Raw genomic sequence first — 14,992 nt, 5'->3', positions numbered from 1 at the left:
AAATTCCGTTATTTAAGAATTCGCTATAAAGAGCAAAATTGAGTTAGAATAAAAGAAATGTGACAAGCGCCGTGCTCTAGGTCATATCTGGAACTTTATTTTCCGTTTACAAATGGTCCTGGATTTCCAATTCTTCCAACAATCAAAAATCGATTCTACGGGTCAAAAACGAAAGGGAATTATTTAAATTTGTTGTCAACCCTTTCATACCCATTATTACATTATAAAAATTAATACATTATCAAAAATTTAAATATGTCTATTATTACAATTTTTAACAAGAGGTTTATTAATGTAAGAAAAATGATAATACATAAAATTAAATATAATGCTCATTTTCATTTAAAAGTCGGAGAAAACACATCTTGCTTATCCAACTTATCATCAAATTGCAACAAAACAATTTCATAAGTTGCTACCATTCCCGCAACCTACAATAAATTGTAATTTTAATTAAAAAAATGTATATTAATTTATAGTTTAAGCTAATTTTATCGCTTGTTTTCATTTTTCAATCCTGCTTGTAGTTGAGAACACATGCTATCAAATCTATTCTGCTGCTCTTGAACACCTTCAAATAGCAAATGTAGCGTGGTTAGACATCCTTTTCAAATATCATAACAGAGCTTATTTATCGCTTAAATGGGTTTCGGACGACATTCACTAAAACCTAATTAGGACATACGTACGCTTAATAAAAATCCGCGTGTCACAAACACAAATCCCAGTGCAGTTAAACAAATATAATCAGAATTTAATTGATTAGACAATCGTTCCGTCTGAAAATAGAATTGTTTAACTTTAAATTTATTAAAGATTATATAATTATTAACAAACGTACTTCAATTGTAAACAATTCTGATGGACAAGAGTAAACCGTTGTAAGAGCACTTTTGCTGTAAATTTGTAATTCGCCACACATCAGTGTTACAAACACTGCTCGTAATACCATAAATAAAAAACCGCCGTAATTGTTCAAAAGTAGGAACGTACTAGTTGCTTCAGTTCTATAACAATATACATAATATGGTAAATTATTAATAAGCAATCGTGGGTTGTTTGGAAAAAAACTAATTAGCCCTAGATTGATATTTAGCCTGAAAAATTGTTCGGAATTCTGAACGATAAGCACACTAATTATTATAACCCCACCAAAAAAAATTTCTTGCCTACTTCGATAGGGCCCATGAAAGGTCAAAATTCAGATTGAATATATCTCCAGAATCCAGAAGATCCATTTGAAGATATCTTCAGAATGGCTCCAAATCATAACTTTGCCTAAAGGATTTTAGGTGATAAGTACCTCAAAAGAACCTCTCCGAATAATTAAATGAACATAATTTTAATATTTTTTGGGTAAAAATTACTAAATATACTAAATTTCATCAAATTCCCAAAATTTTTTTTGTGATTCTCCTGATTTTTCAAAGAGTATGTAACCCTTAAGAAAGTTACAAAAAAAATCGATAAAACTATATTCTTTCCTCTCCTTTTGTAATTGGACGTGAATAAGGGCGTTATTAGCATATATACCTACGTTATTTACAAAAAAAAATTGTGAATTAAAGAAGATCGTAAAAGATTTTCCCTCCAAATAATTGTTCTAAATATGAGCTTGCCAAGAAGTGACAACTACTAATAACAACTGTGCTACTATGGTCCCTAATTTTTCATAAGAAACTAAAGGGCATAAAATTTTGGATTAAAACAAAAGAGCAAAATTGTTCTTCACTTACCCAACACCCAATAGTAATCTAAAACATATGAAATATAAATTGTTTAGGAATGATAAAGCAATGAGTACGGACATTTTAATATCAACGTATTTAACCAATGATGAAAATTCTCCATATAACTCACGCTGTTTGCGCCAATCGTCTCTTCGTAGAGTCTGAAAGCATTGTCATTTAAAACGCATATAAAATGTTCAAATTAACTATGTAGATATCGCAAAGAAAGAAAGAAAAAATTGCCGGAAGACGGAAGCAGTAATTTTTAAATACAAAATATATTCAGAATATTATAAAAACGCTTGATACTAACATTTTTTTCATGCGATATTTTTAATCGTTTATTTAACATCTTTAAACGCATTGTTAACGCATAACTAATTAATATGATAAATAAATCTTGAAAATTCCATGCAAAAGTTGCTGTATTACTTATGATCACAATAAAAAATGCCACAAATAAATTATATGATGTAATATTGATGATGAACGGATGTGAATTTATACAATATTCTTTTAAATAATTCCAGAAACTATCATTATAGATTCCTTTTTCATTCATTGTTGGCATATTTATATAAACACTTAACGCATGTTCAACTAAAATTAAATTAATTTCATCGAATATTGTAGAATAATTTTTAAAAAAATGTATCAAAAATTATTATCTTAAATACTACACGCAGGCCCGTGCGCAAGGGAGGGGTTTTGGTGGTCAAAACCCCTCCTATTGAGAATCTGTCCATATAAATTTTGGACCAACAATATAGTCCTGTAAATTAATCCATTCATGAGACGCATTTCCACTGACGAATCAGATATTCATGCATATTTTGAGCTCTATATATTCTTTAACTTTTTTAAGCGTCCTGTAAATGCACCCATTCATGAGACGCATTGTCCCTGTCGAATCAGATATCCATGCATATTTTGAGCTCGATACATCCTTCGACTTTGTCTTTGAGTCGAGTACTTCAAACAGAAAACCTGGATATTGGCGAGGCTATGGAACTGGCTGATGCTGAGGAAACATTTTAAAAAATTAAAAGAGGAGGAAACGTTGGAGAAGAGAAAACTATTGCTTGACTTTTTAAACTAGAATAGTAACATCTCAATCGATGAAGTTCAACTTTAGCGAAAACGCATTGCCAGGCGGGGTGCCAAAAATTCACTCGAAGCAATCGATATTTGCAATAAAGATGCATTTCCGAATGTCTACCAAATGTGTTCTGTCAGTTTTTCCTGTGACAACAGCGACGAATGAACGCTCCTCAGATCGACAATGTCTGAAGATCGACTAAACGGTTTAGTCCTCGCTCAATATACATTGCGGTGTAAAGATCGGCGCACACAGAGTTTTGGAAAAGATTTTTTCTGTATCTCGCAAAATTAAGTTATTGAATAACAGTGACAGAATATTAAATTTTGAGCTAATTAAATGTTCTCTTACTCGAAAAAGAATTTCATGTTTTTATTTACTTAATTCGACCTAACATGGCGAACAAAAGTTTGAACCTCTCCCTTGGATAATTCCTGCGCACGAGCCTGACTACACGAGGTGTTCCACAATTCTTGGACCACCTTTATTTTCACTTTAAACAATGTGTCGCATTTAAGATGAATGACATCCACATATTTTCCTTATTTATAAGAATATCGATTTGAAATATTGTACAGTCATACTGGTTTATGGGTTAGATATTTTAAGATACCTACTTAACCGAAATCACAACTTTAAACTCAGACTAATACAAATTGATAAATAAGTCCGATTCTTAATTTTTTGCCTATTTGTCAATTTGTAGTAGGCTAAGTTTAAAGTTCAGATTTCGATTAAGTATCTTAAAAAATATGACCCATCACTCTGTATGACTGTGAAAAATTTCAAATCGAGATTCCTCTAAATAACGATAATATGCGAGTGTCTTCATCTTCAATGCGAGACATTGTATTAATCATATATCACCTAATTTGAATTGAAAATTGATATTTATTGATGATATACTTCTAAATATTATTTATCATTATAGAATAAGCTTAAAAAAATTTAAAGAACTAAACAAACGAATTTCTAATTAACTTACAAAATGATAATCCTAGAATGACCCCTGACATTATCCTAAAATCTCGAGCTAAATGTGTCTTCTCATATTCCCACATGTTTAACTCAAATTTTGTCCACTTTTGTACTAAATTTGGCCAACTGTGTGCCAATTTTTGAAAAAATATTGCTGATATTGCTGCATTTGAATAAAATATTGCACCAGGAGTAAAATTTTTAAAACTTTCTAAAATATAACGGAAAAGAATTGATTATTCCTATTAATGGGATTAAATCATTAAAAACATACTTTTCAAAAAAGTTAGGGTTCTGCACCAAAAATTCGTTTAAATGAGAAAGTTGATCCTCATAAAAAAACATTTTTCATAAACCATTTTTTCGAAAATCTTCAGCTTTCGAAGGAAACTGCGACTTAAAAATATGTTATTATTGCATTTATAATCGAAAGAAAACACGCTAACTACGAAAAAATGCTTTAGCCAAAAGTTGTCAAGGACAATAGAGAGCATTCACTTGTATCCACGATTTTGACCTACAATTATCGACGTATTTTCTTTCGATTAAATGCAAAGTCGTATTTCCTCCGAAAGCTGACGATTTTAGAAAAATTTATTTAGATGAAAATGTTAGTTTTTCTATGGTCAATTTCCTAATTTAAAGTGTTATTCTATCTGATACCATTTAGGATCTAAATTGACTATTTGAACAACCCGGAAAACAAAGTTCAAACTGATGTCAGAACACGATGTCCCTCATCAAACTCTGCAACTATGGTTTAAGCTAAATTTTGATTGGTTAATTACAAAAAGAGCTATTACAAAGAGAGCCATAATAGATTCACCCGGGTCCACCGTGTATATCTTAAAGGTACGTTTACTTTACCGTTACAGGTCATAGTGCATCTTTAAGAGATACAGGTCATAGTGCATCTTTAAGAGATACAGGTCATAGTGCATCTTTAAGATATACCTATACTTTTAAATTCTTAGAAATTGCTAACACGACTGATCTTACTTCCTTTTTGTAAGAATACTTTTCACAGGAAATTTCAGCAAAGACAATTTTATATAGGCATTTTAACAAAAATATTTTTTTCAAGGATTGTGTAATCAAATGGTTCATTTAATAAAAATGAGTAGCATAAAACGCGCTTTCATAGGAATTTGTGTCCATAGCTTTTACCTGCTTTATCATCTAAAGTACCCATCATTTTAAGCATGTAATATATGCTAATTAAGGCCATTATCGTTGTTGCTACATTAATAATTGTCACATACAGTACTTTGAATGTTCGCCAATCGAACCGTAATGATTTTGAATTTTTCGAAGAAATACCTGATACCGGTAATAAACCAAATATTTGGCCAATAATTAATACTGGACATATTGCTCGATGAAATGAATTTGGATCTAACTACAAATAATTTCTAATATAAGAATAGTTAGAAAATAATACAAATTTGAGAAATAATCAAAAGATTTACCGCTGAATCGTTAGGTGTTCCCGAAGCTTCTCCGATCAATTCTCTAGCAAACCAATTCTGTGAATTAGGCAAAGTCAAATCATTTTCAATTTTGTTCTTAATAAATTTCGTATACGATTTATTTGAATTACTTATCCATGAATTCACAACTTTTTTACTTGATTTTCTAAAACGAAATTTCAAAATCAGTTAAAATTGGGCAAATAAATTTGAAGAAAAAATTAAGGTAGTACGAGCGCCAAGGTAAGTTTATATTTGTGGTTGAAATTATTTGTACCTTATTTTCAAGTTTGATGATGAATTTTGATGTAGAAGATGTATGTAGATAGATGTGTTTTGTATGTAGAAGAAAAATTAGAATAAAATTTTTCGATATCTGCCTTGGTTTTCAAAATATCGAAAGCTAAATAATTAAACAAAATTTTCAATTTTCGATATTTTGAAAATTATTCGAGATATCGAAAAATTGTATTCTAACTTTTCGCCCTATATTGTCAAATTATAACATAATTCACCATCAAAATTGAAAATATATATTTTTCTTTAATTTGTGTCCCCACTACCGTGCTCATACATCCTTAATTATTCGAGCACAACGGTTTTTATTTCAATAATTTATTAACTTTAATTTAAATAGTATTTATAAATATTAGTATATTTAATTTCCATCCAATAGTTTGGGAGAAATCTATGAAAACATTTTCTCATAAGACCAATGTTAAATATACCTACTTTTAAAGTCACCTATTTATTTGAATAATCGGGCAATCTCTCCTAAACTTTTCAGAATTAATTTAACCTTAGTCCAACTTCATATATAAAAAAAAATCAAGCCTTTTATCTAAAATTGCCCTGGCACTCGTACATCCTTAAGTTAGAAATAATACTTTTCAGGGACTATATTAAAGAGACTGTGTGGATATGTTTAATCCCCGACGCAAAAGAGGGGTGTTATAAATTTGATCGTTATGTGTGTGTGTGTGTCTTTGTGTCTGTCTGTGGCATCGTAGTTCTTAAACGGATGAACAATTTTGATTTTTATGTTTTGTTTTAAGTATAATTTAATGGAGAGTGTTTTTTTGCTATGTTTCAAGAAAATTAGTTCAGTTTGGAGAGAACTACAAGAAAAAAACCGCATTCGTCGGGCGTTTTCAAAATTTTGTAAATTTCGCTTGTTAAATTTAGTTTGAGTTTTCGTTTGCAGTGAATAAATTTAAGTTTAATGCATAGCCGTGAATAGCTTCGTATGAATATAAAGACATGTTCCCAATTAAGTATTTTATAGAGCAAAAAGTATTTATAAAAAACATATTTCGATCCCGATCTCCAGAAGTTACAGGCAGGGTCTTGACATTTGCAGTACTTGTCTACTAGCCAGTGGCGTAGCTCGCCTTGGGGGGAGCCCTGTATCAAAATTAGTTTGGGGGCCCAAATGAAGGATAAATATTTCTCATAAAAGAAACAAAAATGCTTGCATTAAATTATTGATTATAATTATAATTAACTTAAGTTATAATGAATATTTATTGATTATAAGTTATCACTTCCTCCCAGAAATTGAGCTAGCCAAACAATTCAAATTAAATATACACTTTTCTTGCCTTTTTTTCGATAAATTGATTTATTAAATCATCTATAGCTGAAGACGATTTCAGTTTTCTAAAATTTCTGCCTCTATAGACAATAGTGATAAGTCTGATAGCCGTTCCTGTCCCATCGTAGTTTTTTATCAGTTTTAATTTTGAAAAACTTCTTTCAGCTGTTGCGGTTGTAACTGGAAAGGGTGACTCAGAGAATATACTTCGCGATGTACATATTACATTAAGTGACATTGTGGACACATATTAGGGGTCTCTGTAGTCCGCGGGGGCCCCCTATCATTGATACGACTGATACGGCGGTAACTACGCCCCTGCTACTAGCAATATTCTGGACTTGTGAGAATAAAAAAAGCACAATTTTTTTGTAAATGTGTAAAAAAACCTCTTAATCTTACTTTGTTGATGTTAAACGTATTGTAAACACATGATTCTTTTGTAACAATCTTACCATAGTCTTTTTTAAATTTATAAGTAAAAATTATTTTAAATAACTATATTTGATAAACAAATATAAAATTACACTTAGAATATATAGAATCGAAATATTTAATTATAACTTGAAAACAATACATGTGATATGTATACAATTAAAAAAATAACAAATAACAAATTAGGAAAATGTTGTTTTTCTAGTTTTCACACGAACAAATAATTACATATTGTCATGAAGTCATGATATATAAACAATTAATTTGTTTTTAACTTTTACCAAGTAGGTATATATTTATTACTACTAGAAACGTAAACACCGTATCTATTACGGTGTTCTATTACGTTCTATTGTCTATTACGTTTCATTGAGAACTATTATTAAGCGTGAGTAGCTAGACAATAACGTATTTAACAGATAAGCTATAACGTTGTGTTTCGTCTTTACAATGATTTTAGGAACTCAGGCAAAGGGCAAATGTATATTATCTTACACTTCCACCAAATACACCATGGGTTTGCCATAAAAGAGCATTATTTTCTCTGCAAGATGTAACAAAAAATTGACTATAATTAAGGAAAATGAAATAAACTGCTCACTTTTTGATAAAATAAAAAATAAATTGTTAAATACAATAAATTGTTAATTAAATGAAAGGGTCCATGTAAAAGTTGACTTAAACAAGTAAAATTAAACCCCGAAAAGTTTACTTAAACCCCGAGGCTTTTTTGGGTACAGAACCTTAAACTCGCACTTGAAACGTATTTAAGAACACTCTCTATAAATTGCCTTTTCCTATAGCCTTCTCCAAACTGAACCGATTTTTAGGATTATTGCCTATTTTATAGTTGTTCCGGGTACGGAACCCCAAAGTCGCACTTGAAACATAGCTAAGAACACTCCCCATTAAATTACCTTTCAAACGAATCAAAAAAATTAAAATCGGTTCATCCGTTTAGCGCTCCGATGCCACAGACAGACACACATAGCGGTCAAACTTGTAACACCCCTTTTCTTGGTTCGGGAGTAATAAAATAATGTATAGACAACTTGTATTACATATATGTTGTACATGAATGAGAGTTTTTCGATTCTTTGACAATTCTTTTTTAGAGTAATTTCGATCCTAAAGCATACAAACTTGATTCATTTCCTGATAATTCTAGGAGATATCGCTCTCATTTATGGATGTAGACGATACTTCAAAAACGTATTCCTTAAACCCTATTTTTGTATGTTTAAATTAATAGGTCCAAATTAACTTTATTGAAATCAAAACGGCATATATTTTTCTGAATTTTTGTCATTTTTTACTGATTACCAAAAAAATTTAATAAAAACTTTAAAATTGGATAAAACTCAATGTGTAAGCTTTTCAAAACTTTTTATAATTTTTAGAGGTATGGAAGGCGTACTCCGACCTTCTTTATAAAATATTCCTACGATTACAACATGCTTCAGTTACAAAATGAATTTCAGTATTTCGATTTATTGCTTTAAATCAAGATAAGTAAATTTATAATATGTAAATTTACCTTTGAAAAATTAAAAAGTCTTGCATTTTTGACATAATTGAAAAAATTTTGTCACGAAATTTAACGCACTGAACAACTAAAGTTCTTAGATATCTAACAATGAAATGCTAAACATTTTATACATTATAAATTGATTTTGAAAAAAAAAATTCATGGCAATTCAAAAGTGTTTTTTGGTAGGTAATTATAATATCTATCTATTCTAAGCTAAATTAATTAGGTTCATATATTATACGCATACACAAAACCAAAAAGTTATAATTTTCTATTTTATAGAAAAATATGACATAAAAATAACTAGGTATTATCGTTAAAATATAAATGATTAATAATTGATATATAAAATATAAACGATTAATAATAATATTAAGTAGGAAATTTATTAACTAATCTACTACTTTAGTATGAGATATTTGCGTGACTATTAACTGAATATGTAGGTAGTTGAATGCAAAGAGAATTCGATTTTTGGTTTAATATATCCCTACTTCCAGAGTTAATAGTAAAAATATTTAAAAAAGTGAAATTAAAAAAATTAAACTACAGTAAAAAGTGCTTATTTATTTTATGATTAATTGACCAAATAAAATTCATTGTTGGTTTTGGTTGTGACATATTACCACGGATATTTTAATATTTGTATAATATCGAGACAAGATTTAAAACCACCTCTATGGCTCAAACTCATTTCGAAAATAAATCGTAGCGAAAATAAATAATACTATTTCTTTTCGTTATGGCCGAGACGGTTAAATCGAATCAAACTTATTTCAGAAAGTAAACTTAATAAAGATTTAGACCTAAACTCATGAACTAATAAAATAAATTATATTTCTCAAATTTTTACAACAAATTTCTCGAAAAAAAATTTATTATAATTATAAATTATTTTTTATTGAGATCATTAAATAAAAAATAAGAATGTAGTTTATAATTGCGCGCTTTCAAGCCTGTTAAATATTCTGCCATCTATAAAACATTTTGATTACTACTTAATGTCACTGTCAAGTGTCAAATTTTTAGTATTATATGCAGAGGGCTAGTCAAATGTGAAATTATAAAAGAAATTCGTGCATTAAAATAAAAAAATTAAATTATAAAATTGTTCTAATCAAATTTAGCAGTTTTTTTTGAAAATGGCTAGTAATGAGGAACCCGTAACTAAAACTAAAAAACCATCTGGTAAGGCACATTCATAAGTAATGATAAATCACATTTCATATTAAAATTAGTACACCTTTATATGTATACAAAGTAGATTTATTGATTATATTTCGTTTATGTATTTTTTCGTAAAATGTATACAAATTTGGTATACATAATTTTTTTAAATATTCTTTCAATATTCATGTCCTACAAGCCAAATCATATAAGAATTCATTTCAAATTATCTCCCTGATAGCATCTTATTATTCTAAGAAAACAGCTTATAAGCGGGATATCTTATCAGCGATAATAATAGAATATTAGTTAATCGTAAGAAACTCATATTGATTGCTCTAAATGTATATTGATGAATGAATTTTGTTTTATGAAAAATAAATATATTGACTAATGTTAAATTTACAGATAGTGCATTTAAACAGCAGAGATTACCAGCTTGGCAACCTATACTAACGGCGGGTACAGTTTTACCTACTTTTTTCGTAATTGGCATAGCATTCATTCCTATTGGAGTTGGTCTATTGTATTTCTCGGATGAGGTAATGTTTTACTTTAAAAGAATATTTTCTTACGTTTATTAAGCTTAGATATTAACAGGAATATCAATTTGTTTTTTCTGAATTTCCTCATATGTTTACCAAATGTTTGCCACTTCAACCCTCCAGGATTTTGGGAGATAAACCAAAAATTTGGAAAATAGTGAAATTAATCTAATTATATCACCGAATGATAATACTCTACTATATTTTTGATGTTCTATATACCCAGTTTTTGTATAATTAAAAATTTAATCAAATATCTTTCAAATAATTTAAAATAACAACTGTCGAATTTACCTGAAAATAAAACAATTTATCAATTAATCTTTTTATTTACTGAACTCTGGAGGATTTATGTTGATATCGGGAGTCGAGAGAAAATACACGGTTTCTGGAGTCTCTCAATCAAATATAGAGTGGTTTCAATCCTATTACAAACTCAACCTCTGTTAAGTTTTCAACGAATCTTATTTTTTAGGTTTCATAGTTTATACTGATGCCCTTTCAGGTCCAAAAGGTCTTATTTTTTGGGTTTTTAGAAATTTTCTTTAAACAGCATAAAAAACTAATAATAATTAATAAATAGACTGTAATTTCAGCCTTACTAACTTAACCCACTTTAGTTGGATTAGGTTGAAATAATTTGAGTTTACAACAAGTTGAGCATTTTCTGATATCTTTTATAACAACGTGATTACGGCAAATTATAAACCCTTAAGTATTTTCTGTAAGAAACTGAAAATTGGAAAAAAAGTTTTTGAATAGGTTTTATTAAATTTTCATCTAAATTTCAATTCAAAATTACATAAAAGCTGTTTGGATTTATAAAAAAAAATATTTCAGATAAGAAATATTTGTTTGTTTTTAAAAAGAAACGCTTTTTAAAAATTTAGGAAGGTAAAATTTAAAAAAGAATCGTGGGTTTGGTTCTATTGCAGTAACAGAATATTTGGAAATCATTTCTTTAGAAAATCATATTTTCATAAATTTTAGGTAAAAGAAATCGTTGTAGATTATACTAATTGTGAACAAAAATTACTTAATAACAATACAAAAGAATATGATATAAGTTCTGGAGAAACCTGTGCCAAAATTATTGAAAAAAATTCAAATGCCGAATGTCATTGTGCTGTGGATTTTGTTCTTCCTGAAGATATACCGGTAATTCTGCTTCAAATAAAAAGAAATCGCATTGAATTTTTTTAGGATTTTGTATAATCTTAACGTAATTTTTCAGGGAAGCGTTTATATGTATTATGGATTAACTAACTATTATCAAAATCATAGACGTTATGTCAAATCTCGAGATGACAATCAATTATTAGGACATTTAGAATTGACACCAAGCAACGATTGTAATCCTTATCAAATCGATAAGAAAACACAAAAACCTTATGCACCGTGTGGAGCAATTGCAAATTCTTTATTTAATGGTAATCATTATTTACATTTAATTTTAGGCTGTTTGTAAATAAATTACAATAAATTATTATAGTAATTGTCCCTGAGAAATTATCTCACTTTACTGAACAAGTGTCTCAATTGATTAAATTTAGGCCTGTAACTTGTATTTCCACCACGAAAAAAGCCTATGAATAATTGTCATGATATTATAAATTTTTGGAAATAAAATTTCCTTTAAAATTTTGCTTTTATTTTTAGATAACATAACACTGTACTCAAAAAGTGATGGATGGGTACCATTATTAAAAACAGGTATTGCTTGGCCGTCTGATAAAAACATTAAATTTCGTAATCCTCCAATCGAACAAGGTGGTAGTTTAGAGGAAGCATTTAAACCATTTGCAAAACCACCAAATTGGAAAAAGAACATTTGGGAATTAGATTTGCAAGATCCTAATAATAATGGTTTTCAAAATGAAGATTTAATTGTATGGATGCGTACGGCTGCGTTACCAACATTTAGAAAATTATACCGTCGAATTGATCATCATAACTCTAAATATCCTGCATTCCAGGATGGCCTCCGTAAAGGAAATTATACTTTGAATGTTGAATATTGTAAGCACTAGAAAATTTAATTACATAATGACAGATTTATGAGAAAAACCCTTTTTTTACAGCTTATTCGGTTTCTGGCTTTGATGGTACCAAACGTATGATTTTATCGAATACATCTATACTTGGTGGTAAAAATCCGTTTTTGGGGATTGGTTACATTGTGGTAGGATGTCTATGCCTTTTCTTGGGTGTATTGCTGTTATTTGTACACGTTAAATGTAGTAAAAGGTATGCAAATAAGTAAAAATTTCCATAGATACTTGTATCTGTATACTGTGCAGAAAAATCTGTCTGAAGTCTTCGCTTAGTTAGGCCAATAAAATTAAAAGATAAAATTAGTAACTGCAAGTAGAGACCAAACTTATAAATTGTATTCAAAGCATGATTATTTGTTATTTCATAATAGAGAGTCGTAAGGCATAAATATCTTAAAACTTCGGAATTCAGGGAAAGTTAATGAATCTTTATAAAAACTGCCTTATAAAGATTCATTGACTGGCCCTGAATTCCGAGGTATAAATCTTACGACTCTCCATTAAAACTAATTACTATTCATTTACACGCGGATCATTTATTACCATAAACTTAACTTAGGTAATGTGGTAAAAACCATTTGAAATATTTATTCTGTGATTGCTAGCCGGAGAGTTAAAGAGCTCCTGGATCACAGACCTTTAGCTAGACCAACTCTGCAGTTAGTATACAGACACTCTAAGTTTATTATTCATTAATTTAATGTACGAATTTTTTTCCAGCACAACTGAAATGATCAATGTTAGTCCACGCACTCCATATTAGATTCCTCGCAATTCAAATAGTAACATAAATCTTTTAAAATGATTAGTGATCTCATTTTGCTTCCTTATTTGAAAATATGTTTATTTCATTCAGTCATGTAAAACGGAATTATATATACATCATCGCAATCGTAATAAAAAATGCATAAAATACAAATTTATTTAGAACTTTAAAATTTCAAATGTTATAAAACTACCTCTGATTTGAGATATTGAATTTTATTTTAATGCTTTCTAGTATACTTTTGACATTTCCTTATCCGTTATATAAAAATCGGTGTTAAAAAACTTTTTATCAGATTTACAAAAGATGTGCCTTTTTAAGATAAATATACAAAAATTTAAAAAAGTAAAAAATAGCATTTATTCTTAAAACATTTTTTTTTAACTTATTGACTTTTTGTGTTGATACAAAAATGTTATTTGAAAAAATATTAAATATCCAAAGAATTTTTAAATTTTAGAAATATTTTAACTAGAAAAAATACTATTGTTTGACATTCTCTAATTTTTGTTAAATATTATTTAATTTATAAAACTGTAATTAGGAATTTTAAAAAATATAATAAATAGCTTGTTGTTATTTTAAGTGTTTTTACTTTTTTTAATCCCCGACCTGAAAAGAGAGGTGTTATACGTTTGACTGCTGTGTGTTTGTGTCTGTCTGTCTGCCTGCATTGCAGCTTCAAAACGGAAAGTAGTAGTAGGAAAACAGTTAAAATTTTCATTTGGAAAATTTTATCTCCGATTAACAAATAAGTTTAATTATTGGTACAAAAATAAAGCGAATACTACATAAGTTTTCATCCAATTTCATTAATATTATTTTTACGAGTAATGTTGGAAAATAAATGTACAGTAATACCTCAAACTTTTGCGATAGGTGGGACTGACTTCACGCCCTTGTGTAATTTTTTCAAAAAATACGAATTTTTTTTGAAATTATAGCGTTAGTAACGCGAATTGAAACAATTGTTTCAAGTAAACCAAACTTTTTATACAGTGGACAATCTGAATCTGTAATAAGAACTTCGGATTTCCATTAAAAATTTTAAAGTAGACCCTTACTCCAGCCCAGTGGATAAACGTGAATTCATTTTTCTAAACGAAACTATTTTTCTCGGGGTCTCCGACTGTTCCCGTATTTTTTGAAAACACTGTATATTATTATCCTTGAAGTGTGAATAACATCATTTTTTACTTAAATCTGGCCCTGATCTGATGACTTTTAACGCAAGAAATGACCCTTAATATTTTAATCTACAAATTTCATCACAATATTTATATTAAATTCTGTATTTATTCTTTTTTTTTTAATTTACATTTTACAAATTAATATATCCAATACATTATTTTTGACTTAACTGAAAATACTTCAGAGACGATTTACAGAAATAATTAGATGTAAAAAGCTACCTTAAATAAAACTTAACTAAGGTTTATAACAATGAGATTGTTCATCTTTTTTTTTTAATTTTTTTCTTTAAAATAGTTAAATAAAAAATGTACAAATGATTTTTAAAAATCTAATAATTTTATAATTTCTAATTTGGGTGACGTAACAAATTTTAAATTTAAATAATGTTTTATAATTGTGAAAATAGCACTACAAATAATTCGGTAAAGAC

At 28.6% G+C, this 14,992-nt stretch overlaps 2 protein-coding genes across 2 annotated transcripts; one reads left to right on the top strand and one right to left on the bottom strand.

Annotated features, from left to right (window-relative positions):
* Positions 1-338: 338 nt before the first annotated feature.
* Positions 339-7,328, bottom strand: LOC123301180 (gustatory receptor for sugar taste 64a-like). The gene is made up of 9 exons (XM_044883914.1): positions 7,273-7,328; positions 5,277-5,442; positions 4,975-5,206; positions 3,815-3,970; positions 2,044-2,330; positions 1,737-1,891; positions 842-1,007; positions 690-779; positions 339-431 (listed from the first exon to the last, which is right to left on the bottom strand). Exons 1-9 carry the CDS (start codon positions 7,326-7,328, stop codon positions 339-341), a joined length of 1,401 nt encoding a protein of 466 aa, XP_044739849.1.
* Positions 7,329-9,978: 2,650 nt separating this feature from the next.
* On the top strand, positions 9,979-13,700 carry LOC123299592 (cell cycle control protein 50A). The gene is made up of 7 exons (XM_044881845.1): positions 9,979-10,024; positions 10,412-10,545; positions 11,539-11,706; positions 11,783-11,978; positions 12,208-12,567; positions 12,630-12,795; positions 13,323-13,700. The coding sequence occupies exons 1-7, from the start codon at positions 9,979-9,981 to the stop codon at positions 13,363-13,365; spliced, it is 1,113 nt and encodes a 370-aa protein (XP_044737780.1). The 3' UTR covers positions 13,366-13,700.
* The last annotated feature ends 1,292 nt before the right edge of the window (positions 13,701-14,992 follow it).

The sequence above is a fragment of the Chrysoperla carnea genome, chromosome 5 (assembly GCF_905475395.1).
Source record: "Chrysoperla carnea chromosome 5, inChrCarn1.1, whole genome shotgun sequence".
In the NCBI taxonomy this organism is placed as follows: Eukaryota; Metazoa; Arthropoda; class Insecta; order Neuroptera; family Chrysopidae; genus Chrysoperla; species Chrysoperla carnea.
This window is presented reverse-complemented; position numbering and strand designations above follow the sequence as displayed.

What these genes read in the sequence shown, in the direction of transcription:
- LOC123301180 (XM_044883914.1), bottom strand. Translation starts at nt 7,328, where the DNA reads ATGGTAAGATTGTTACAAAAGAATCATGTGTTTACAATACGTTTAACA. An exon ending in ATACGTTTAACATCAACAAA is followed by an intron (nt 5,443 to 7,272) that starts GTAAGATTAAGA and finishes ATTTCGTTTTAG; the next exon opens with AAAATCAAGTAAAAAAGTTG. An exon ending in TACTTTAGATGATAAAGCAG is followed by an intron (nt 3,971 to 4,974) that starts GTAAAAGCTATG and finishes ATTCAAATGCAG; the next exon opens with CAATATCAGCAATATTTTTT.
- LOC123299592 (XM_044881845.1), top strand. Translation starts at nt 9,979, where the DNA reads ATGGCTAGTAATGAGGAACCCGTAACTAAAACTAAAAAACCATCTG. An exon ending in TATTGTATTTCTCGGATGAG is followed by an intron (nt 10,546 to 11,538) that starts GTAATGTTTTAC and finishes CATAAATTTTAG; the next exon opens with GTAAAAGAAATCGTTGTAGA. An exon ending in TGCAAATTCTTTATTTAATG is followed by an intron (nt 11,979 to 12,207) that starts GTAATCATTATT and finishes TTTTATTTTTAG; the next exon opens with ATAACATAACACTGTACTCA.